The sequence below is a fragment of the Sphaeramia orbicularis genome, chromosome 15 (assembly GCF_902148855.1).
Source record: "Sphaeramia orbicularis chromosome 15, fSphaOr1.1, whole genome shotgun sequence".
Lineage (NCBI taxonomy): Eukaryota > Metazoa > Chordata > Actinopteri > Kurtiformes > Apogonidae > Sphaeramia > Sphaeramia orbicularis.
Window position 1 is genome coordinate 37,331,709 of NC_043971.1, and position 27,624 is coordinate 37,359,332.

The 27,624-nt window shown below is 38.4% G+C and overlaps 1 protein-coding gene across 1 annotated transcript in view; it reads left to right on the forward strand.

Annotated features, from left to right (window-relative positions):
• Positions 1–27,624, forward strand: part of LOC115434149 (attractin-like protein 1) — a 765,420-nt gene that overhangs the window by 175,367 nt on the left and 562,429 nt on the right. Inside the window, exon 11 of the mRNA XM_030155899.1 lies at positions 25,773–25,857. Coding sequence (XP_030011759.1) covers positions 25,773–25,857 — 85 coding nt within the window. The remainder of the gene's footprint in view (positions 1–25,772; positions 25,858–27,624) is intronic.

Here is a 27,624-nt window from a genome sequence, read left to right on the forward strand (position 1 = left end):
CAGCAAAACTATTGGTTGAATTCATACCAAATTGGGTTTATATATTGCCAGTGACACAGAATAGATCTCATTACATTTTGGGAACAGTTGGTCAAAGTTTAAATTTTTTATGAATTTTTAAAATCTTTTTTTTTTTTCCCCCCATTTTCTTTATTTGGGCAAATTCACATCTGTAACAGCAAAACTCTTGGTTGAATTCAGACCAAATTTGGTTTATAGCTTACCAGTGACCCAGAATAGATATGATTACATTTTGGGAACAGTAGGTCAAGGTTCACATTTTTGTGAATTTTTAAAATCTTTTTTCTTCTCCCATTTCCTTATAAAGGGCAACATTTCAACTGTCTATAAAAACATCAATTTTGTTTTAATTTACTTCAAACTTGGCACAAATATAGAGACAATTGATATGCTGACATCAGCACATGAATAGACATGATGACATCAGCTGGACTGATGCCAAACTAAGCTACAATATGTGCGAAGGGCGGAGTTTGTTGATTATTTTACTGATGTCAGCACCGGTCTGGAAAATTTCTGGATGACTTTGACAACAGTGGCAGCTGGTGAAATTATTTTTTGGTGTGGCGTAGTATGCAAGCCAGTTGTCGGATACACTACAACAACATATCACCACTAGGATACGCCAAAGCACACACACCACTATTTAAAATATTAATTTAAATAAAAAAACTTTCAAAAAAAATTGGAGGTTATCATGTGGGTTAAATGACAGTGTTGTTGCTGCTCCTGCCAGGATTGGATCTTATCTTATCTTATCTTATCTTATCTTATCTTATCTTATCTTATCTTATCTTATCTTATCTTATCTTACCTTACCTTACCTTACCTTACCTTACCTTACCTTACCTTACCTTACCTTATCTCATCTCATCTTAATATATCCTTCTTAGACCCAGTATGTAAAAGTTTTGGCGTTTTTTTTTTCCAGATACATTTACTTACTTACATTCTTTTTTTATGGATTGTCCTTTACAGTGAACAGTGTTTTCTTTTTTTATGTAAAGCTGTGAAACTCTTGTCCCCTACAGAGGACAAAAATGCATGCTGGGTCTCAGGAGGATATAATGGATGTGCATCAGTTTGTCTTGTCATTTTAAAAGTAACTCACAAGCCAAAACAATGTGGGCATTACTGGTTTAGACAATCTTGTAACATTGCATCTTGATTCTTTTCCAGATGTGACGTTTACTCCCCAAACAGGAAACACATCACTTGACTGCTCACTAAAAGATCGAAAACAGTTTTTTTTAACCACGCTTGAATGCAGATTATATATGGTACTCACTGGCTGTATCGTGTGCAGCTTATTTATTTAAATATTAATGTTTTTGTAAAATTATTTTATGTGATTCCTATTATCTTCTTCATGTGTGGTGCCCTCTATTGATGAGCCACCACTGTTTGATACCAAATGTGACATGTTGAGCCAATTCTGCAATTTTTGAGAAGTGATTTTTGTTAATCAAGTCAAATAACTCAGTTTACAGCTAAAAAAAAAAAGAAAAAAAAAGTCAGATATTTTCTTTTTAACCTTGTTAGATAAAGATAGACCGCTTGTCCCTCTTATTAAATTGACTGTGGTTAAAGTTGGCTTGCAGAGAGATGATCTAAAACCGTAATTTTATATCATCATCCAGTCATTCGTTCCTCTAACTCAGTCTCCTCCTCCCTCTCTTTTTTCATCTCTCCTATCATTCTTTGCTCTAAATTATATAATAAAGGGAAAATACCAGGGAGGATATTGGTGAGATAAAGCAGCGAATGTGAGGACGAAGGCAAACTAAGAGCAGAATGTTGAGGAAGGAGAAAGGGATATATACGGAGCAGGAGAGAAATAAAGTAAATGAAGGAGGGATTTAGGGAGGGAGGAAGAATCACAAGGAGAATTACCTAAAGACAATAAGGGTTTACTGGAATAAAACTGATAATAAGCCTGTGAATGAAAGGCAAAATCAAAGGTAATAAACACTAAAGTATTTGTTTACACAGATTTCTTTTTAATGAAGCTGCAGACACTACAGTGAACACACTGTTTTTATTCCGACATATTCATTCCTGAACTCCACAATAAAGCTCCTCTGTCCTCACAAATGTCATCATTTATTTATTTACACTTGTATTTGCAAATCTGTCCATCTTTATTGTCCACAAGCTGCTCGTCTACCTCACAGCAGAAACAAAGGAGGGTTATAGAGAAGGTTGAAAGAGGAAAAAAATAAGGGAATTAAATATGAAGATCAAGAATGGTGTGTGATGTTAGAGGCAAAATGCAGTGCGAATGAGTGGAATGAATGTTTATACACACACACACACACACACACACATATATATATATATATATATATATATATATATATATATATATATAAAGTCCTCTGAGTCTTTTCTAACTTCTGTTTCTTCAGGAGGTTCAGTACAAACTTTAGCGTGTCAGTACTGTAGCTGTGAATCTACTGGCTTCTGTTTTCGTTGTTAAATAGTCTCCTATAACCCAGAGAAGGATTACGTGGATTTAGGCCCGTCATCTGAGCCAGTATAGTGACTGTAAAAAACACTGAAGGTTATGAACTTTAAAAAAAGGAATTAAAACCTTTGCCAAGATGAAGAATGTCTCCCAGCTCTCTTTATACTCTTTCATTTTCCTGTGCTTCATAGTTTGCTTTTCTTTGTCTGCCTTTGAGAAAATCTGATCCAGTAATTACCATATTATACTGGAAATTGTATAATGGAGCTAATTTTGTAACGCTTAATGTTACAACTCCTGCAAAGATTTACAGTAGTTTTGCAGATGAAACTACTCGCTTATCCTGCAACAAACTATATAATATTTTTTGTTAATACAGACCTGATCAAAATCTTAAGACCAGTTGAAAAATAGCTAGAATTTACCTTTTGCACATTTGGATCTTAATGAGGTTTTAAGTAGAGCTACAATATACAAAAGCAAGAAGGGGGAGTGAGACAAAAAGCACTCTGAAAAAGTCATTTATTGAAAACAAGTAAACTGAAATAGGCTGTTTATCAGCTGATCAAAAGTTTAAGACCGCAGGCTATAAAAGCCAAAATCTGCTCAAAATTCTCATTTTCTGTCGGGCATTCACACGGTCATGCCCTCCTGATGGCTAAAGCTAAGAAACTTTCTCTTCTTGAACGTGGTCGGATCGTCGAGCTGCATAAGCAAGGCCTCTCGCAGTGTGCCATTGCTGCTGAGGTTGGACGCAGTAAGACAGTCATTCTAAATTTTTTGACAGATCCTGAGCATTATGGAACAAAAAAGTCAAGTGGTAGACCCAAAAAAATGACACCTGCGCTGAGCCGGAGGATCCGATTGACTGTCCGTCAAGACACAGGGCGGTCCTCGACCCAAATTAAGGCCCTTACTGGTGCCGACTGCAGCGCAACAACCATCAGACGGCATCTGCGGGAAAAGGGTCTCAAAAACAAAAAACAAATTCAAAGACCTCGTCTCCTACAACGCCACAAAACTGCCCGTTTAGACTTTGCCAGGGAGCATCAAACATGGGACATTGAAAGGTAGAAAAAAGTTTTATTCTCTGATGAGAAAAAATTTAACCTTGACGGTCCAGATGGCTTCAAACGTTACTGGCGTGACAAGGAGATCCCACCTGAGATGTTTTCTACCCGGCACAGTGGAGGAGGATCCATCATGATCTGGGGTGCTTTTTCATTCAGTGGAACACTGGAGCTTCAGGTGGTGCAGGGTCGTCAAACGGCGGCTGGTTACGTGCAGATGTTGCAGCGGGCATCCCTCATGACTGAGGGCCCTCGTCTGTGTGGTAACAGCTGGGTTTAAAAACAGGACAACGCTGCAGTTCACAATGCTCGCTTGACGAAGGACTTCTTCAGGGAGAATAACATCACTCTTTTGGACCATCCCGCATGTTCCCCTGATTTAAATCCCATAGAGAACATTTGGGGATGGATGGCAAGGGAAGTTTATAAAAAGGGCCATCAGTTTCAGACAGTTGATGTCCTTCGTGAAGCCATCCTCACCACTCGGAGCAATGTTCCCACCAGCCTCCTGGAAACACTCGCATCAAGCATACCCAAACAAATTTTTGAAGTGATTAACAAGAACGGTGGAGCTACTCATTACTGAGTCCAACTGAGAAAATTTTTTTGTTCTGGTTTGGAGAGTTTTTTGTCATTTTTTGAGCGATGGTCTTAAACTTTTGATCAGCTGATAAACAGCCTATTTCAGTTTACTTGTTTTCAATAAATGACTTTTTCCAAGTGCTTTTTGTCTCACTCCCCCTTCTTGCTTTTGTATATTGTAGCTCTACTTAAAACCTCATTAAGATCCAAATGTGCAAAAGGTAAATTCTAGCTATTTTTCAACTGGTCTTAAGATTTTGATCAGGTCTGTAGTTTTTATTTTTGATATTCTCATTCATTTTAAAACCAGTTTGTTGGCCTATTGTACTACTGTTTTTCCTATTGAATATTTCATCAGATCCAGTTTATGGTCTAAAATTTCAAATATGTAAACCACTGAATGATTTATTAGTATGAAAAAATTTATTTGTCACATTTATGTTATGACCTACAATCAAAAGTAATAGATCCACTCAACCCTATTACTTCACACAACCCTGTGACTCTACTTGCTGCCCTGTTATCATACATTTTTATTAAAATAATCGTTTTTTTGAGCAAATGCCCCTTTTCATCATCTTGAGTCTCCTGCCCCCCTGAAAAAAGATTTGCAACGGTGGAGGGGTGGTGGATTGTGGGTGTCATTGCGCTCCGTTACAAGTTGTGAGGGGGAGTTATAGTGCTCTGTAAGAAGTTGTCGAGTGGGGGGGGGGGGTTAGTCTGACAGAGCATATATATATACAGTACAGGCCAAAAGTTTGGACACACCTTCTCATTCTTTGCATTTTCTTTATTTTCATGACTATTTACATTGTAGATTCTCACTGAAGGCATCAAAACTATGAATGAACACATGTGGAATTATGTACTTACCAAAAAAGTGTGAAATAACTGAAAACATCTCTTATATTCTAGTTTCTTCAAAGTAGCCACCCTTAGCTCTGATGACTGTTTTGCACACTCTTGGCATTCTCTTGATGAGCTTCAAGAGGTAGTCACCTGAAATGGTTTCCTAACAGTCTTGAAGAAGTTCCCAGAGATGCTTAGCACTTGTTGGCCCTTTTGCCTTCACTCTGCGGTCCAGCTCACCCCAAACCATCTCGATTGGGTTCAGGTCCGGTGACTGTGGAGGCCAGATCATCTGGCGCAGCACTCCATCACTCTCCTTCTTGGTCAAATATCCCTCACACAGCCTGGAGGTGTGTTTGGGGTCATTGTCCTGTTGAAACATAAATGATGGTCCAACTAAACGCAGACCGGATGGAATGGCATGTCACTTCAGGATGCTGTGGTAGCCATGCTGATTCAGGTTGCCTTCAATCTTGAATAAATCCCCAACAGCGCCACCAGCAAAGCACCCCCACACCATCACACTTCCTCCTCCATGCTTCACGGTGGGAACCAGGCATGTAGCATCCATCCGTTCACCTTTTCTGCGTCGCACAAAGACACGGCGGTTGGATCCAAAGATCTCAAATTTGGACTCATCAGACCAAAGCACAGATTTCCACTGGTCTAATGTCCATTCCTTGGGTTTCTTGGCCCAAATAAATCTCTTCTGTTTGTTGCCTCTCCTGAGCAGTGGTTTCCTAGCAGCTATTTGACCATGAAGGCCTGATTCACGCAGTCTCCTCTTAACAGTTGTTGTAGAGATGTGTCTGCTGCTAGAGCTCTGTGTGGTATTCATCTGGTCTCTAATCTGAGCTGCTGTTAATTTGCGATTTCTGAGGCTGGTGACTCAGATGAACTTATCTTCAGCATCAGAGGTGACTCTTGGTCTTCCTTTCCTGGGGCGGTCCTCATGTGAGCCAGTTTCGTTGGAGCGCTTGATGGTTTTTGCGACTGCACTTGGGGACACATTCAAAGTTTTTGAAATTTTCGAGACTGACTGACCTTCATTTCTTAAAGTAATGATGGCCACTCGTTTGTCTTTACTTAGCTGATTGGTTCTCGCCATAATATGTATTCTAACAGTTGTCCAGTAGGGCTGTCAGCTGTGCATCAACCTGACTTCTGCACAACACAACTGATGGTCCCAACCCCATCAATAAGGCAAGAAATTCCACTAAGTAACCCTGACAAGGCACAGCTATGAAGTGAAAACCATTTCAGGTGACTACCTCTTGATGCTCATCAAGAGAATGCCAAGGGTGTGCAAAGCAGTCATCAGAGCTAAGGGTGGCTACTTTGAAGAAACTAGAATATAAGAGATGTTTTCAGTTATTTCACACTTTTTTGTTAAGTACATAATTCCACATGTGTTCATTCATAGTTTTGATGCCTTCAGTGAGAATCTACAATGTAAATAGTGATGAAAATAAAGAAAATGCGAAGAATGAGAAGGTGTGTCCAAACTTTTGGCCTGTACTGTATATGTTGCATAGGTAGTGTGTGTGTGTGTGTGTGTGTCTGGGTTGGGGGGAGTGTCACAGAAATTCACCATTGACATAACATGCTGCTTGATATTGAATACAGACTAATGCCCCCCCCCCCATGTCTGTCTCAGTGCCCCCCTCTCAGCTTTCTCATTCCAAACGCCCCCCCAACAGTGTCTCAACACCCCCTGGGGGCGGTACCACCCCCGCTGAAAAACACTGTCTTAAATGATTTTGTTTAATAGTTTGAACGATCTGATAATAATGGATTTCTTTAATATTTGAAAGTCAGTGCTGAAATTTCAAGTCCATTATGAAATTAGATGATTATTTAATGTGAATGGGATTTTTTTTACTTAACACTAAAGCATTTTTCAAAACATTTTTTTAGATATAGTTTTTTCAGCTTCGTGAGTATAACAGGGTTGCACTAGGCATGGTGCATATAAAGCATCTCATAAAAAGTGTACCTTTGACACTTGAGCTGGATGAATGAAGTTATTTGATGGATTTTATTTCACAGATTTCTTAAATACATGATAGAAAATAATAGAATAGAGCATAGTTTTTTCCAAACACTTTGATGCCTAAATTGTCCTCCAATTCTGGAATGATCCTTATGCTAATGAGGGAAATGGAGGAATACTTAGGTTGTGTTTTACATGAGTCTCATTTGCTCCAGATATGTATTTTAACCCTCCTGTCTACCGAGGCCCTTACTGAGCACCAAGTGTGCCAAAAAGGCACACTTGTGGAATAATGCCAAAAATTTTTTCATACAGTTTGTTACCTCCGCCAAGGAGGTTATGTTTTTGCCAGGGTTTGTTTGTTTGTCTGTCCGTTAGTGTGCAACATAACTCAAAAAGTTATGGACAGATTTTGATGAAATTTTCAGGGTTTGTTGGAAATGGGATAAGGAAGAAATGATTAAATTTTGGTGGTGATTGGGGGTGGGGGGGCCCACGGGGGGGCCCATTTCCAACAAACCCTGAAAATTTCATCAAAATCTGTCCATAACTTTTTGAGTTATGTTGCACACTAACGGACAGACAAACAGACAGACAAACAAACAAACAAACCCTGGCAAAAACATAACCTCCTTGGCGTGGGGGGGCCCACGGGGGGGGCCACTGATCAGCCTTGGCGGAGGTCTGCGCTCTCCAAGTGCTTTTCTAGTTTTTAATTCTTTTACACTTTTTTTCTATTTCATCAACTTGAGCCATAAATAAAAATACCAAATACTCAATAATTGTCACATTTTTTAACCCTTTAAATGCCATGTTTGTAATGTAAACAAACCATTTTTTTGGGTGCAAAAAACACAAAAAAATAATTTTTTTTCAATATAGTACATAAAAAGTGGATCACATATTATTTGTTTTTTTCAGCCTGGCATATGTCAATGATTAACTCCAACACTGGTTAATTTGCATTATTATTTTTGGCGCTAGGTCAAATGTTCAAAAATACTAGCATCTGTCACTAAGTGTGCCAAAAAGGCACACCTATAAATCAAACTATTAAATATTATATATTGATTTATTTTTCTGCTCTAATTTGATTTTATTTTTGTAAATCAAGGTCAGCCCTAATCATACATATCAAACAGAAGAAATAGTGCGTTTTAGGCACACTTGGGAGACAGATGCTAGTCTTGTAATTTTCTTTTTTTTACAATGTGCACATTTTAGTTTGTGGCCAGAATTTTAAAGATCATGCAAAAATGAACAACTTTTGAACCTTATTTAAATTGTGAAAAATAAATATGAAGTTTTTTAAAACGAAGTGCAAAGTGTTCCTAAAAGGTGCACCTGGATACTGGAGGGTTAAAGGCATCATTTACTGGACAAAGTAATTCTAAAAAAAAAAAAAAAGAGTATAATCTAAAAAATGAATTGCAAAAGCACTATGAAAGGTATAATTAAAATAATAAGCAGTGCAGTTATTAGTGTTGGATAAAAATAGGATTTAATTGTGAATATCATCATTTTCTTGCCAAACCTGTGACATGTAACCTGTGGACATTTCCATGTAGGTGAACGCCCTACAATGGTGGACATTAATGGAGGCATGTTGAATACGTCCATTTTTCTACAAATTATTCTGCCAAATTACACTACTCTTTCAGACAAAGTCGTAAGAATAAAACGTTCCATTTGACATCTTACTTCCAGACAATCACTTGAGAAATTTCCAGGGAATTAGTACAAAAAGTCAAATTCAAGGACTAGGAAAATAGCGTGTTACTGAAAAGTCCAGTAGATTACACGATCTGCCGTCTGCTCCATCCTTCTCGTCGTCTCTTCAGGATATAATTAATCAGCTCCACCTGTGGAAGTCACTTCTCTCCATCCCTTATTTCATCTTCATTTGCTCCTTTGTTCCTCCCTGCCGCCACGTTTCCCTGCGAGCGGAAGGGTTTGGAGCGCTAATTTGTTTTTGTTTTTCCGTGCTAACCTTGGAGGGGCGTTGCAGCGTTTATTAGCTTCTCCTGCTCTTCTGCCGCCACGCATTAGATTCAGGTCGACACGGGAAGGCACTTTTCATTTGGATTTAATTCTCCTTCTCCCCCTCCAGCTCTGCCTCCCCCGTCTCCCCATCCTTCCCTTCCCCTCGACCCTGCCACCCTCACACTTCTAATTAGATTTGGGGGGGAAAATGAACTGATTAAAAACGCAGTCCTCTCCAAGTTGACACACCGTGAGTACACACCCACACACTGCACGCAAACACACAAAGTGGCACAAACCAACTGAAAGCCCAGGGCACACGGGGAGCTTGTTTGGAAGATGTTGGGTGTGTGTTGTGGTATACTGGAGGAGCAGACAGTGGCTGCAGTTCACACCACCTCCTCCTCCTCCTCCTCCTCCCGCTCTTCTTCATCAAGTCCTCCATTAGTGCAGATCAGATCAAACTGTCAATCAGCCCGGCCCGCCTGCCTGCTCTGATCTGGACTCATGATCTCTCTGTGTCCCACCATGCATTATTAACAGATTTTCTCATATCCTGAGAGGAAATTAAAATCTGTGTGTGTCTGCTGTGTGTGTGTGTGTGTGTGTGTGTGTGTGTGTGTTGTGACTGATACGTATCTGTAGTTTGACAGCAGCTCCAGTCTTTTTCTTTAAGGAGTGTGTGCCCAGTATTTCTAGAGGTTGGATTCATTCTTAAGCTTCTGCATAGATGTGGTTTGAGGTCGACTGCCAATCCAGATACTGTAGGAAAAAGCTAAATTTAAATTAGTATTTGAAATAATATTGTTTTTAATCAAAAAATTCCAAAACTCAGTCAGTTATAATCAGAAAATATCACTACAAAGACAAACAAAAAAAAAAACTGCCAGTTAGCTTATGCAGCTAAAATGCAGTTAAAAAACACCCCCCAGCAGAAGCTTATTTTAGGGTGCCAACCTCCAGAGGTGAAGAATATAAAAACTTTTAGCACCACATGTGCTACATACTTCACATCTATATTTTATTTGTCACGTAGCATTAGGAGCAGCTGACTGATGATTACCTGAACAGAGGTGATAATTTCTTATGGGCCTTAAAAGCTAAATAAAGTGCAGCTGATAAAACACAGGTCTATGAATAAATTCCACAAGGGGCTAATGCTACTGGCATCCCAACTGTTTGTGACGTTGTTTGGCAGGGTTATCAAAATAGACATACAGTTACCTATCACTCCAACTTTCAGGGTAAAAACACTGAATATTTCCTCCATAGATCAGTGGAGTCTAATGGTGCATCACCAACCCACAGAATATGACAAAACTCCAACAAAGCCTGTTTTTTTCTAGTGGTTTTTCTGACAAAAGATGCTCTTGGTGTAACCGTGACATGGGTTTGGGGTCATTGAAGGAGGACCGGAGTCCTATTGGAGAACTGGATCAATCCCTGAATAAACAAGCATTTACTGAAAACTGTCGATTCCATTAGAATCAGACGACCTCTGGAAGGATCTTTAACACCCTATTTGTAGTCTAGCAACTTATGATGCCATCTGAAAAGAGCTACGATTAACAAAATGATTATTTTGTGAAATAAGTGACAGTTTGAGCTGTTGAGCTGAAAGGCAAGGCCCATTTAGTTCTACGGTCATATCATCAGAACCAATGGTACAAATACCCAAACTCACCAAACATGTCACCAGTCACTTTCATCCACCAAACCCTATTACTTTGCACAACCCTGTGAGTCTAATTTCAACCATCTGATGCATAACAGAGCTATTCAGTATTTCAGAATCAATACTGAAACTAGAAAAGGCAGATCAGTACCCCCCCCCATCACCACCAAAATTTAATCATTTGTTCCTTGTGCCAGTATCAACATTTCCTGAAATTTTCATCCAAATCCATCCAAACTTTTTGAGTTATCTTGCACACGGACAGACAGACAGACAAAGAGACAAACCAACACTGGCAAAAAGATAACCTCCTTGGCGAAGGTAATTAGTAAAAAAAAAAAAAAAAAAAAAAAAAAAAAAAAAATAGGACCAATGGCCCTGTAGCTTACCGGCCAAATTAAAAGCTTTGGAAAATGTATCTAGATGCCATTTATTATCACCCAGTTCTGTGTATTTATTATATTACAGAAATAGCCCATGTTTTGGTCATATTTTGATCAGATCTGTAAAAAATTCAAATTCCAACTTGATATCATTGATACTGATTTATTGTATCAATCCACTTCCTATCGGTTATAATGGGAAAATTTTTCAAAGTGGCACCAAATCCAGAATCAGATCTAGATCGAAATAATTTCAATACCTTGTGTTGACATCATCATACAGAAGCTGTATACCAAGTTTGAAGTCAATCAGAACTGTAGTTTCGGAGAAGAAGACGATTGAAATTTTTTCCCCATAAGAGCCCATGTTAAATTTTCTGTAAGTTCCCGGATCCAGAAGAAGATCCTGATCAGCCTGTGGACATTATGTTTTGGTCATCTCCCCATCAGGGCTGGACTGTAGAAATTTACACTGGATATCATTTATATTTACTGAGTTATTGCATCGATCCACTTCCTATCTCTCATAATGGGGAAATTTTTCAAAGTGGCACCAAATCCAGAATCAGATCCAGATCCAAATAATTTCAATAACTTTGTTGACATCATCATAAAGAAGCTGTATACCAAGTTTGAAGTCAATCAGAATTGTAATTTTGGAGAAGAAGACGACTGAAATTTTTGTAACAGACGACAGATGATAGGCGACGACGACAGATGACGACGACGCCGGATGCCGCATGACGACAATAACTTACGGTCTGTCGGCCGGTAAGCTAAAAAGGGAAAAAAAAAGTGTGTGGCTACTGAAAACTTGGGCGAGCTAGATTTCAAAAGTTGCTTAAATGAATATGTCAAGTCTTGTTTGAAATTAACTGATTATTTAATGGCATTTTCTTCACTTAATGGTAAAGGAATTTTTAAACAATTTTTTAATATCTTCATCGGGTTCATACTATCTACTGAAGATATAAAGATTTCCTTTTCTTTTTTATCAGACAGATTCTTTATAATAGTAGATTTTTACCTTTACTGCCGCTGGATTAGGGAGGCCATAGGGATCAGGAAACAGGCCCCGAGGACCATGAACAGGGATGAGGGATCTTACACCTTATCCCACACCTGATGCTGTCCTCTGTAGGATGCCAGACAGCAGGGGCCATAGTCGTCCCCTGTTGTCTGGCATTCCTGGATAAAACAGCTGACAGGACACACCACAGTAACATCAAGTGACCCTTCTGAGGAAGGCTACAGGTTGTAGCCGAAACATGTAAAGGTAAAAATCAACTTTTTTTTTTATCTGTCTGACAAAAAAGAAAATGAAATCTTTATAATTTTTTTTTTTTTTCTCCACAGTTTTTTAGCTTCCTGAGTATTAGACATTGTATAAAAAGTGTACCTTTGATGCTTGAGCTGAATGAATCAAGTTATTTGATGGTTTATTAAGGATTTTTTAAATGCATGATAGAAAATTATAGGCGGGCCACCATCCGTCTCTCTCAATGAAAAATCTGTCTGTTATCGTGAGGCTTGAATCCAAATATGAAGGCAGGACTAACAGGCACTGAGTAAACCAATCACACATAAGATGGATGTGACATAATTATGCGACGAGCAGAACTCTAATGTCAACAAACCTCAGCCTGTTTCCATCATGGCGTGCAGTGGTGGTTGTCGAGTAGAAACTACGGTGAATGATTACTGTCGCTTTTGTCAGAGAAACTTGAGAATACAGAAAACAGTGAAGAGATTTGTGGACTTGGAACTGACTTTGACTCGTGACAAAATGAAGTCGCACTGTGAAACACCCGCCCCCCAGACTTGTGATTGGTCGGTATAGAGAAAACTGAGAAAACCGGATGGCTGGACAAGCTAAGAAAATTATCGAATAAAGACTAGATTTATTTCCAAATTGTCCTGTGACTCTGGAGTGACCCTTATACTAATAAGGGTAACAGTGGAATAGTTATGTTTACGATAAAGCTCATCTCCTCCAAATATATGTTTTAAAGGATTAATGGTTACACATAATTTACTGTACAAAGTAATTCTCAAGAATTTAGTTTTTATCTATTTCATTTTACCACAACTTAAAAATCCACCTCACTGAACCTGTTTACATGCACACTACAAATCTGATTATTATCTGATTTCTGGAGTAATCAGATTATTCAAGTGATTATGTGAACAGCATAATGTCGTATACTTTAACTGAAAGTAGCTGCTTTTCCACTGACCCTCAAATTGCGTGAATATAAAAAAAAAAAAAAAAAAGAAAAACAATATTGCCAAAACTCTTGTTTTTTGATTCAAAGTTTTTGCGCTAGCAAGAGTTGGTTTTTCGGGTGTAGCCAAATGCTATATCACGCAAAACTTCAATGGACAGGCCTTTTTCTGCAACTAGAGTCATGTGAGACAAAAAATAATAAAATAAATAAAATAAAAGACGCTACAAGTGGAGAAGAGTTTTAAAAGAAACATGGTGCGGTATGTGTGGACACACCACGAAACAAATAATTTTTTAATTCAGTACGGGATAGATGGGTAACATATAATAATAATGAATATATCAGTAAATCAACATGATACTTAGATTGTTTATGGCATGACTTCTCATGTCATCTCACGATAATAAAGAAACAAAGCATTTGTGTTTAATGGAAAAACTGAAATTACACACTTCTGTTTTTTGGACATTTAGTAAATATCGGTAAAGTTTTGCGCAGATGTCCAATGGAGAAGTGACTAATGACAGTTATCTGATAATGAAGAATGGGTTGTATGCACCTAGATTTCTCCCCAGTACTCTGTCTTTGTGCATGTATACCTGTTAATATGAGAGTAAGTTTGACTCTTATGTCACTACGTATATACTCTGAAAGAAATGTGATAATGGACTGAGACATGTAACACCAAGTTTTCTCAATTATCACATTTCAGGAGTGCTTGTAAATGTGTTAGATCTGATTATTTCCATTGTCTGATTATTTGCAGTTATCACATTTTAAAGGTCATGTAAATGAACTCACTGTTGTAAACATTGGGAGGATGTTTGGTGACATCAGGGAACTGATACAATTGGCTGATGGTGATACATGTGACTGATGCTGAAGCTGTAGTCATTACATTTTAATGAGCAGTTAAATGTGGACCCAGTATCTTTTGTTTTTTTGTTTTTTTTCCCTCTACCCTCCAAACTCATGAGACAGTCATGTGCAGTGAGGTAATTAACAAAAAAAGTAAAAAAAAAAAAATTGTAAGAGATGTCAATGAGTCAATTTATGCTTCAGAGGTAATGAGGTGAAAATGATACTGTAAATGAGCTGATTTCCATAAGTTATGGTATTTAATATGTTAAATGATTTTTGGCATAATCCTACAGACTTTTACTGAAACTGTAAAACTCTGTAGAGTCCTTTTAGGCCTGGTCATCAGGGTGCACACCGCTGTCTTACAGCAGCTGTGAAAAAAGTATTCAGCCTTTATCTGCAGAGCCTGGCTGCTGTCGAACAGTTAGAGGAACCTCTGGACAAACCGATGCAGCCGTTGATTTGGTTTAGTTTCTTTTATTTTCCTAGTTTCGTAATAAAAGCCACAATCCGTGCGTTTACATGACAACTTTTATTCCTGGTTTAATCTGATTAAAGGTTAGATCCTATTTCAGATGCCCATGTAAACACCTTATTCCAGATGAAAAAGAAAAATTCGGATTAAATTTAAACCCAATTAAAGTCACTGGTTTAATCCACTTTTGAATCCGGTCTAAATTATTCCTCGGACATGTAAACCCCTTATTCCGTTTGGACTTTATTCCTTCCATTCTGCACATGCTCGTTGTCTTGTCCTGTCGCAATGACGCACACATTCTGCGATGGCGGAAGAATATGCAATGCAGTCTAGTCAACCCAAACCATTCCAGTGGGCTATTCTGATGGAATCTACCAGCCTGGAAAACCGTGAAGGAATAGTTCACCACTTGTTTTTTACTAATTCATTTGTAATGCGCTAATGAGTTCGATAAGTGGGCTTAACAGTTTGCACTGCAGTGCACTGATTGCGTTGTTCTCGCAGCCCTTCTGTTAGCTTAGCTTAGCCTAGCTTAGCATAATCGCTTTATTCCTATGGTCAGACGTAGCCAGGCTTTTATAGGTGATCCGTAGTATTTTATGACTGATTTTGTGAAATTCAATTCTCCCTAATCATTACTTTAGTCCGCTGGGGTCAATATCATCACAAATTGAGGCTCAAATCATGGCGATGTGACTTACTGCAGGAATGAAATCTTGGGAAATAAAAACTAATGCAAAGCTAAAATGGTAAAGCAAAGCTAATTTAGTGCATGCATCCCTTCCAACAAAAAGATTTTCCAACTTCCGTCAACACAACAGTCCCAAGATTGTTTGAGTGCAGTAAGTCGCGGATCTAAAGAAATAATTAGGGAAGAATCGGATTTTACAAAATCACGTACAAAAGACTACAAATCACCTTTAAAAAACTGGTTATGTGTGATCATGGAAATGCAGTGACTATGCTAAGCTAAGCTAACAGAAGGGCTGCGAGAACCGAATAAACGTTTCTCATGTAAACCTTTACAGGGTGGGGAAGCAAAATTTACAATATTTTGAGGCAGGGATTGAAAGACAGTGTATGACCAATTAGTTTATTCAAAGTCATGAGAATTTATTTGCCACAAGAAAATTGACATAATAGAAAATGTTTTTATTCTATGTGTCCTCCTTCTTTCTCAATAACTGCCTTCACACGCTTCCTGAAACTTGCGCAAGTGTTCCTCAAATATTCGGGTGACAATTTCTCCCATTCTTCTTTAATAGTATCTTCCAGACTTTCTCGTAATAGTTTTGCTCATAGTCATTCTCTTCTTTCCATTATAAACAGTCTTTATGGACACTCCAACTATTTTTGAAATCTCCTTTGGTGTGACGAGTGCATTCAGCAAATCACACACTCTTTGACGTTTGCTTTCCTGATTACTCATATGGGCAAAAGTTTCTGAAAAGATATGGATAATAGTGTTAGGTATGATTATGACATCGATATATGTTTGGTTTCAAAACAATTGACGTAGTGCCTGCTGAGAAAAAACAACTAAATGTTCATTGTAAATTTTGCTTCCCCACCCTGTATTCGGGTTTAACATTTCCATGTAAACAGAAGAGAAAATACTTTAGTTCCGGATTAATTACTTCTGTAAAAATAAATCGGATTTAAAAAACATCATGTAACCATTCCCTTTGTCTCATGTTTTCCCACTTTGACCTAAATGGCCCATTGATCAATATGAATGTACTTTTTATGAACACTGGACTAGGATATACACCGATCATCCAAAACATTCTGATCACTGACAGTGGTAATGAGTGATTATTTCTTTCCAGTGGTTCTTTTCACTGGGTTGGTTATATTTGGCAGCAAGGAAACATTTAGTCCACAAAGCTGATGTGTTGGAAGCAGCAAAATGAGCAACACAATGAACTGAGTGACTTTGACCAGGTCCATATTGTAACGGTGATGACTGGGTCAGAGCATCTCCACAACTACAGGTCTTGTTGGGTGTTCCTGGTCTACAGTGGTTAGTACTGACCAAAAATGGACTAAGGAGGGACATCCCAATCTCAGGACGGTTGATCATCTGTGGGAGGTGTTGGACAAATAAATCTGATCCATGTAGGTCCACCTCTCTACTTCCAGGACTTCAGGGATCTGCTGCTAACGTCTTGGTCCAGATCCCACAGCACACCTTCAGAGGTCTGGTGCAGTCTGGGCCTCGGGTCAGAGCTGTTTATGTGGAAAAAGAGGAACAACACAATATTAGACAGATGGTAATAATGTTCTGCTCCCATAGATACTTGATTGGTTGAGATTCGGTTGTTGTTCATTAGATACTTTTGCTAGGTTCCGATCACTTTATCATGGGAATGAACAACAAGATCTGGAGATGTTCTGACCCAGTGATTTGACCATCACAATTGAAGACCCTGATGCCAAAAGTACTGAAGTCACATTTTCAAGTTGAGAATATAAACATGTTTTATTAGCTAAGTCCACCCTATAATTATTTTTAACAGACTTTTTTGTGACTTTTAGCACCAGGGTCTTCAGTTTCTCTCTCATTAAAGTTTCTCAGATCCTACTTTTGCACATTTTACTGTTTCTATCACATCAACTTTAAGGGCTACATGTTGACTTGCTGCCTAATACAGTATATCCACCCACTGGCAGGTCCCATTGGAATGAGATCATCAAAGTTAATACAACTTTGCCTGTCAGTGGACATAATGTTATAGCTACACTCAGCTCAGCACAACAAAACATCAGACATCCAGTAGACTTGTGGTACTCCTACCACAGGTGTTTTCTCAGGAAATTTAGAGAAAACACACAGCATGGGTATTGTGGTGGATCCCTTAATCACCACAACCTTGTGTTTGTAGTTTTTGTTGTTTCATGAGTTTTTGCTTCTTAAGTTACAGTTAATAATTACAGCACATGGTTTAGTTTAAGTGTTTTATTTAAACATGCTAATTTGGGTGCAAACGTATTAGTTATGTTTGAATTACTTACATTTGTTCTTGAGTTCCAAGACAAAAGACCAGACCAATGGGCTTGATCATCATTTAGGAAGTGGAAAGGAACTATTATCACAAGACTGTGTGTGTGTGTGTGTGTGTGTGTGTGTGTGGGTGGTGGTGCTTAAATTCTTGGTTTCACACAGTTAGTATTTTGTGTCTTGTTATGATTATTAGTTTTTTTTTTTATGTTATTTTGAGTTAAGTTAATGGTTTGGTTTAAGGGGTGTCAAACTCATTTTCTTCCGGGGGCCACATTCAGCCCAATTTAGTTTGAAGTGGGCCGGACCAGTCAAATAATAGCATGATAGCCAGTAAATAATGACAACTCCTAATTGTTGTAGTGAAAAAAATGACATTAAATTATGTCAATATTTATGTTTACAAACTATCCAAACAAAAAGGATGTGAGTAACTGGAATAACATGAAGCTTGTAAAGAAATATAAGTACAGTTTTACCAATATTATGCCTCTACTTATCATTTATACATATGCATCAGATCTACAAATACAAAAAAACATTTAGTAACAGGCAGAATATTGTTAAAATTGCACTTAATTTTCTTTAGACATTTCAGGTTGTTCATATTTGTTCAGGTTATTCACATTTTGTTGTTAAAGGATAGTTTGTTAATGTAAACATTTTCATAACTTAATGTTTTTTGCACTAAATCAAAGAGAAAACATTGGTGTTGTCATTATTTATAGGTTGTTATAATATTATTTTTGAGTTTGATGCCCTAACTTACACTTTGCAAATTCATCCCGCGGGCCGTATTGGAATCTTTGGCGGGCTGGTTTTGGCCCCCGGGCCGCATTTTCACACCTGAAAAGTCCTTTGGTCCGCTTATTTGATTCGGATCAAATGCGGACTTTATTTTTTTCATTTGGGTCGGATCACATTCACATTGCACTTTTTGCTAGTGGACCAAAATGCGTGAACAGAAGCACGCATGTGACGAACTGCGCTAGCATTGAACAGAAAAGTCGGGGGCGGGGTGAATCAGAGATGGCCAGTGTTGATGAAAATAGACCTGGTGCTCCTACATACAGTTATCATTTTCGGAATATAAATTGTATTTTTACAGACACAAATTTACAAAAATAACGTTAACACTCAAGGAAAGCTCAGTCGGAGCCAGTTTCATAATACGGGCATCTGACCAAATGTCAATGGCACATTCAATCTCCTCATTGCTCCACATCTGTCCACAGCTCATAGTTGCTGCTATTAGCTCTGACCACCTGTAAACCTCGGCTATTTCCAGTGGCTGCGGTGGCTCGTCAAGCACAAAAAGGCGCAAGATTCCTTGGTTTGGTTGGTTCGAGGTCGGTTATATTCACACCAGAAGTGAACCAGCCCAGAGTCCATTTGGAAGCAAACCGAGACCACCTCTTCTATGTGGTCTCGGTCTGCTTATTTGGCTCGAATCAGAGTTCGCATGTTTGTATTCACACCTAAAAAAAAGTCCGGACTTTCTGGGGAAACAAACTCTGGTCTGTTTTAAACGGAGCAAACGTGGTCTGTGTGAATACACCCTTAGTGTAATGTCTCCCCCTTGTGTTTGATTTGCGTTAGTCCTTATCTATTTTAAGCCCACCTTGGTTCATTGTCTGGGTAGGTCAGGTTTTGTTCTGTTACAGTTTGGTTTAGTTGACCTCATTTGGGCCCATCTTTGTTCGTTTTGTTAACTGACATTTTTTGAGCTTGTGTTAACATTTTGCTAACTTTATTAAATTATCATTTTTCTTAATTTTACCACCTTTGCCCTGGTCTTTATGTTTGGTCCTCTACAGGTATCTGAACTGGCGAAAATGGCCACTTTCTGCAAATACAGGGGTTGGACAAAATAATGGAAACACCTTCACCTCAAGATGATAATGCCCCAATCCATACAGCTAGAATTGTTAAAGAATGGCATGAGGAACATTCTAATGAAGTTGAGCATCTCGTATGGCCGGCACAGTCCCCAGACCTCAACATTATTGAGCATTTATGGTCAGTTTTAGAGATTCAAGTAAGACGTCGATTTCCATCGCCATCATCTCTAAAAGAGTTGGAGGGTATTCTAACTGAAGAATGGCTTAAAATTCCTTTGGAAACAATTCACAAGTTGTATGAATCAATACTTCGGAGAATTGAGGCTGTAATTGCCGCAAAAGGCGGACCTACACCATATTAAATTATATTTTGTTGATTTTTTAAGGTGTTTCCATTATTTTGTCCAACCCCTGTATCTATCAAATCAGCATCCCACTGGCTGGTATGATAATGACTGACCTTTAACCTCTATTCGTGATGACCTCATTGCTCTTCGTGCTGATGAGAGCGCCCCACCCCCACCCTCACCCCACCCCAAAGCCTCCCATCATCTCACCTTGTCCTCTGCCGCATCCTTCGCTCTTAAACAAGCGCTCCCAATTAGCTCGCTGCTTAACGAGGTCATTAGCAACCTGGTGTCCCCGAGTCCCCGGCGCTCTGCCTCTCCGTTTACATTCAGGGAAGGCTCATCTGGCTAAATGGCACATTTACACTAATGCGCACACACGGATACGCAAATTCATTTCTATATTAATATATCGGGAGCACGTAGGGGTCATTAAAACATCAGAGAGTTGTAAAATCCAAATAGTAAAATACTCAGAGCTGAAAACTCCTGTGGTCGTATGAGAAAGAGAAGCACTTTATGATGATATTTGGGAACATCAAGTGTTTTATGAAGTCATCTCCCAGATTATCTTCTCTATCTTTTTCAAATCACTGTAATTTAATGTGAAAAGGTTACAATAATGATTATTTATTTTCTCTGGTGAAATTAGGGGAAGGAGCTTAACTCTAGGTCACATGCAAATAAGAAGAAAAATGTAAAATGTTGAAGTGTGTCTGCTCCATTATGAGAATAAAACATCATGCGGAAATAGGATGAAAATAATACCCTTGGTAAGCGTTTACTCCAGGGCTATGTATTTATTGGCTCATAAATGCACAGGATATATGGTCTGCTATTAGGTCTGTCTCAATCTGAACAAGTAAAAACATAAAATTGCAGAGCCACCGTTTCTGTTATTAGCTTTCAAAATAAAAGCACTGATCACATACACAGCAGGACTGCATTTAATTGCTATGTGGTAAGTGAATAAAGGAGCTTACAGTCGTCATACTTCACAAGTCTGTCTACACTTAAATGTCATTTTGCACATTCCCGGTTGGAATATTTCAACTTGTTATGCACATTACAGTTCTATTTCAGTACATTAATGTGTGTAATGAACTGACTAATTTGCACTATAATAATATACACATAAACATATATTTTTAATAGACCGGATCCCTGTACACATCCACTCACTGTATAAAAGTCCAATTAGCACTCTGTACATATCACAATATAAATCCACTGTAAATCTCAACCCATTGTTGTCCTTGTTTTTAGTCGAATGTTTGTTTATATTAGGTCTGTGTTTAAGTGTGTTTGGGTTTATGTTGAAATTGTATGTTGCGAGCAAAGAAAAACTGTATGTGGTCACATACTCGGCCAGTAAAGCTGATTCTGATTATCCAGATTCTACCCAGATCTTTTTATACAGTCTACTCTCGTTATACCGCCAACTTCCGTTCACGGCCAAATTGGCAGTATAGCGAAAATGGCGTTACAACGGGTTGCGTCCATAATGTGCATGTCTTTACTATATGATGTCTATGCTGCCTCCGTTAACCCGTTCTAATTGCGTTTCTAAATAAATCTTGATTCTGTTATGTTGTAAGGGATCATTTAAAGTGGGGAAACATTTTAAGCATTATTATACCGTGTCGGGAAACGACACCCCATCATCTTGAGGCTTTGGCTTAATCCCACGTCCTCTTCCCGACATCCTGACCTACTGAGTGTTCTGCGATAAATGAACGGTGGCCGTTCCGTAGACCTACTTGTAGCTTGTCGCGATCAGCGTCTGGCGCGTTTGTTTCAGTGCATTGTTAAAATTTATGTGTACTCGATGGCAATCACGCTGGCGGTATAACGGTCGGGAAATCAATGGTATAAGTGTTGTTTGTGCATGGAACTGGGCTGGCGGATGGCGATAGGCGGAAATGGCGGTAGCTAATGGAATAATGCATTGGGGATTTTTGTGCAATGGTTTTGGTCGGTGGTGAGCGAAAATGGCGGTATAACGGCGGGCGGTTTAACGAGAGTAGACTGTACTTCTAATTTATAGTAGACAGTGTATAGTGTTTGCTCTTGTGTTTTATTTATCTTTACTCATGTTTGCTGTGGTATTATATTGTTATTGAATGTGTGTTATGCTGTTGCTACACTGTAATTTTCCAGTTTGGGATAAATAAAGTACATCTTCGCATCTATCTATTAGAGATGCAACGGTACAGGTTATCCACGGTTTGGTACGTATTGTGGTTCTTAAGTCACGGTTCGGTATGTTTCGGATGCAGAGCCCAGTCGTGCACCGAAACATAACTGGGAGCTGATGGAGAGCCTTAAAGCTCATTTATGTTCTGTTACTTATGCAAATAGGTTTGTGAGTTTCTAACATTGTCATGCGTCACTGCCTTCACACTTCCATACCTCCTGTATGTTGCAATGAGCGTTTCTCAATCAATCCACCAAAGGGCGCCACTTTTTATTACCATACTGGCCGAATACCATGAAGAAGAGTAAAGTTATTCAGGAAGAAGACGAAGAAAGTCAGTAATATCAAATATGGCAACAACAGAGGGGGTTTTACTAATGTGGATACTAATGTTAATATTGAGAAGGGTAGTTGGAAGTAGAAGGTCTGTGCTCTGCGTCCAGCTTGAGCCAGGGTCAAAGTGGGAGGACGTTACTCTGTGTTTCTCTCTGGTTTTCTTCTTCTTCTTGACACACCCACTGATGATGTCAACTTTTTTTGCTTCCAGCTGGGAACCGTCTTTTCAGGTTCTCAACCATTTTTTGTTTTCTGTTGTAACATGCCAAAATTCAGTTTGGGAACCAGACCCAACACAGAGCTCTGCCGGTGTGAAAACCTGATCTGTAATGCTAGACTAGTGGGTTAAAGATGACCCTTACATCTGAACACAGATAGGTTGTGTGTGACAGGATGCATCACTCTTGTTAAACCCACAAAGACCCAAACAGCTCCTGGCAACCAAAACCACCGACTGATCTAAATTGTTTAATACCTGTTGATCCACTAATCCTATCAATACATGGAAATAATTGAAATGTATTTTACATTTATCTTTCATGGTCATCAGATATGACCCATTTGGATGTTCAGAGGCTCCGTAGTTACCGTGGAAACACTGTCATCTTCTACAACATTGATTCACCAGTAAAACCTATGGAGTTGGATAAATGACAGTGGATGGAGACACTTGTTTATATGTTCAGTTATTGATATCTTTGCTAAAAAAGTCACCATTTCTTCAGTTTTATCTGCTTCCGATATAACTTTAATCGGAACTTTTGTGAACACTTTATGATCAGCAAATTAAATATAGGAAAATACCTAATTTTCACTGAAAAAAAAGACAAAATACAGAAGATAATATTATAATAATTGGAGATAAAACATTTAGGAAAGGTTAAAATAGAGAGAAAAATTAATTTGGGAACTGCCACCAATGTAGCACTGGGTCTTTATGGGTTAATTTAAAAGGAGCCTGACAAAGATTATCTAGAGGTGACTTTAACAGGATTACTTTGTTTGCATCTATTTAGAAAAGTGAATGTTTGATTATTTGAATAGGCGGACAATGGGATCCAGCAAATGGGATATGACACCAGTAACAGGCAACCAAATGAATTCACTACTCCAGTAAATAGGTTCTGTCAAATGTTCCCATCACAGAATCCATCATTTATATACACAAGTCAGCAAAATATACAGTGTGTCCCATAAGTCGCCATACATAGGAAAAATAAACGTTTCTTGACATAAACCATTTTTATTTATATAATATGCTCTATATGACTGCCATTTTGTCAGGAACACATTTCAATGCGTGTCTGCTGAAGAACTATAAAGAAGAAATATAAAGAAATACATGTTAGAACCATATATGTATGGAATGTATTATGTCTCCTATGTATGGAGACTTATGGGACACCCTGTAGAACATAGTTGTTTTTGATATGTGGTTTTAGTGTAGCCTGGCCAGCCATCTGAATACTGAGAAAACAGTCCGAAATTTTGCCAGTTGCCGTCAAATATGCACGATCTATTCTATACCGAACCAATCACAAGTCTGGAGGGCAGATGTTTCACAATAATAATAATGGATTGGATTTATATAGTGCTTTTCTAGACACCCAAAGCGCTTTACAATGTATCATACTTCTTTTTGTCGCCAGTCAAAGTGTTACGACACGACTCTTGGTGTGGACCCAAATGCAGCGAGACACAAATGTCAGTGGTCAAAAAAGGATTTATTTAACACAAGTTCTCAAAGTACAAAATGGATAAACAAAAAGAGAGGCACAACGTGCTCTAAAAACGCTAATAACTAAAAGAGAAGTACAACGTACTCTATACAAACTAAAAGCCTGAGATAGATAACATGAGGTTCAAGATTCTAGATACTTAACAGAAGAAGCTCTTCTCAAGATCACAGAAACGACACACTGACAACAGACAAAGGGAGAGGGGAAGAATGTATAGGGAAGGTAGGGATCAAAAACAGGTGTGGGCAGTTACGTGAGGAACACCAAAGTGCAGGCAATAAAGGGATTAGGCAAGACTGACAGCGTGCAGACAAAAAACAGGAAAGCGACCACCATCACCAAAATAAAACAGGAAGAGACCAAAATCCCCTAAAAAAAAAATCAACATAATCGTCGACACATGACACAAAGTCAGCTCCAAGTTCACAAATCTCTTTACAATTGTTGTCGGTCGTTTACTTGCTTCCAAAATAAGGGGTGAATTACAGATTACACCCTGTATTCTCAAGTTTCTCTGACAAAAGCGTCACATCCGCCTTTTCTGTGATTGGTTTACACAGTGCCTGTTAGTCCTGTCTTCATATTTGGATTCAAGCCCCGCGATTCCAGACAGATTTCTCATTTAGAAAGACGGATGGCTGATGGCTGGCCAGGCTAATTTTATTGTGTAATGTTGATTAAATGGGAATTATAATGCATGCATGCATATGTTTCACCCTTGTGGCAAAAGGTTGTTGTTGAGCAGGGGTCTCAAACTCATTTTCTTTCCGGGGCCACATTCAGCCCAATTTGATCTCAAGAGGGCCGGACCAGTAAAATAATTGCATAATAACCTATAAATACCGACAACTCCAAATTTTTGCAATTGTTTTAGTGCAAAAAACCCCATTAAATTATGAAAATACTTCCTTTTATAAACTATCCAAACAAAAAAGATGTGAATAACCTGAAAAAAATGAAATTTCTTCAGAAAAATAAGTGCAGTTTTAACAATATTATGCTTAAACTTATCATTTATACATGTGCATTATGGATCAAATCTACAAAGACACTGTTGTTCGTCCACCAGTCTCAATGATGACCTTGACTTCAGTTTTTGTGGCTCCTGGAGTGGCTTGTCAGCCCTCTTTTTGCCCTGAAGTATCTGCCACAAAGACACTAAACACTGAGTAACAGGCAGAAAATTGTTAAAATTGTGCTTAATTTTCTTTAGCCATTTCAGGTTGTTTATATTTGTTCAGATTTTTGACATTTTATTGTTACAGGATAGTTTGTAAATGTAAGTATTTTCATAATTTAATGTTATTTTTTACACTAAAACAAAGACAAAAATTTGACAAAGACAACATTTTGTCATTTATAGGCATTGTGTAATATTATTTTCACATCAAACCAAGAAGAACATGGAGTCATTATTTTTTGTAGGTTTTTATGTTATTATTTTACTTGAGATCATATTGGTCTGTATGTGGAACCTGAACTAAAATGAGTTTGACAGCCTTGACTGTGGAATTTTGCACTTTGCAAATTCATCCCAGGGGCCGCATTGGAACCTTTGGTGGGCCGCATTTGGCCCCCGGGCCGCATGTTTGAGACCCCTGTTGTTGAGAGTTGGTTTTGTTTTCACTTTTCTTTTTTTTTCTTTTTTTTCAGCATGAGCACATATTGTCTCAAACACCCAAACCAATACATTTACATTTATAATTGTGTTGTTCCCTCAGCTTGTGATGAGTGGGCTGTTCTTCCCAGACCAGGACTACACCAGGACATCAACCGCTTTGGACACTCTGCTGTGGTTAGCAACAGGTGAGTTCATCTTCCTCCAACTTTTATTATGTCTTAAGTGTATTTGTGTGTTAAGTTAAAAACAATGTAGATATTTTTTTCCACCTGTGCAGTATGTCTCTGCACAACTGTTCTCAATCTGCTCGTCTTGTTTTGAGGACAATGCACTTTAAAACACAGAAACCAGGTATAATCTGCTCCACAGCATTGATACTTTATTGTATTTATGTGAATAAAACCCAGTCATGAGTGATGGATTATTTCTTGGCACATTTTGCTTATGTTTTCCTGAAACATCCTGTAAATTCTGAACGACTCTTGGGAGACTCCTTCCCTGTCTTTGCCTTCTGTTGCTTCTGTTATGTAGAATGCTTATGAATTGGTCTCTTTATGTCAGCGTTATATTTAGTTTCAGTTTCCACTTCCTCGGCTGGTTTCTGTTAGGCTCTGTTGTTTCTCCCTCTTCAACTCTTGTCTATATGATGCGACTGCTTTTCTTGCTTCACTTCTTTGTATAGACACACATACACTATGCAGTTCTTTTTTAGAGACAACTCTTTATACAGTGCATTAGAATAGTCACCGCAAGGCCAATGCTTGTATCCAACAATAATATATCCTATACTGCACTTATTTACTTTGTATTGCACATACACACGTATAATGCAGGCTATGGAAAACAAGACCCAATAAAGCAAATAAGTATTCATGAAAGCACACAAAGAACCTATGTCTGCTAGTTCCATCATTTTAAAGGGACTTAGTGCTGAACTCAGAAATAATGATCTGACCCTTTAACACCATTTACTCATCGAAAAGTCAGCTTTGAGCAGCAAAATGTCAGCTTTGAACTTAAAGAAGCCGGCATCAAACTATTCCCTTTCTCCCTCTCTTACTTTCACCCTTTTATCCAGCCAAAGGTCAGGTTTATTTTTTTTTAAAGGTTCTCCTCTAAAAAACATAACTTCATCTTTCTTTACGTCTGCAGCAATTTCTGGACTTTAAAAAAAATCAGAGTCACCAGTGCCGTCCTGTTCCTGCACAGCTGTAGTTACAGGTTTCTGCTGCTCCTGTGGGTTTTCCACCCTACTTTCCGCATTGATAACTTTCAAAATTGTCAAACTATCTAAATGCTATTTCAGGGTTTGAAATTCTAACTTGTTACCTATATCTTGTAGAAAACCCCCTGTAATTTGGTTCAGTGGTCACAGAGAAATGTGGATCTTTGTAAAGCATGTCATGGGTTCATTTTTTTCAAGTTTGGCTCTTGGATACTCTTGGCATCCATTTGAATGAAAATATTTTGCTCACAACTGACAGGGCAACTAACATTATATCAATAGTGTGTACTCGTGTGAGGTTTTGTTGTTGAAAGATGTGTTGACCTCTCAATTACCGTTTTGCATTTGTTCCCCAAGACGCTAACATCTGTTGACATGCATTTCACTTTGATTCTTAGCTATCCAATTCTCAAACTGCCAATCACAAGCAGTCACTTTTTCAAAAGAGATATTTTTGTGCGAGAACACAATGAACAACTTCGTATTTATAAGGTGTGAACGCAATGGACAACGTGTCTCCTTACAAACTTGGAGGGAAGGGACTTCTGACATGCTTTACAAAGATCCCCATTTCTCCGTGACCACTGAAGCAAATCAAATGGGGTTTTCTGTAAGATGTAGATCAGGGATGTCAAACTCATGTTCTTTCAGGGCTATATTCAGCCCAATTTCATCTCCAGTGGGCCGGACCAGTCAAATAATAGCATAATAGCCTGTAAATAATGAC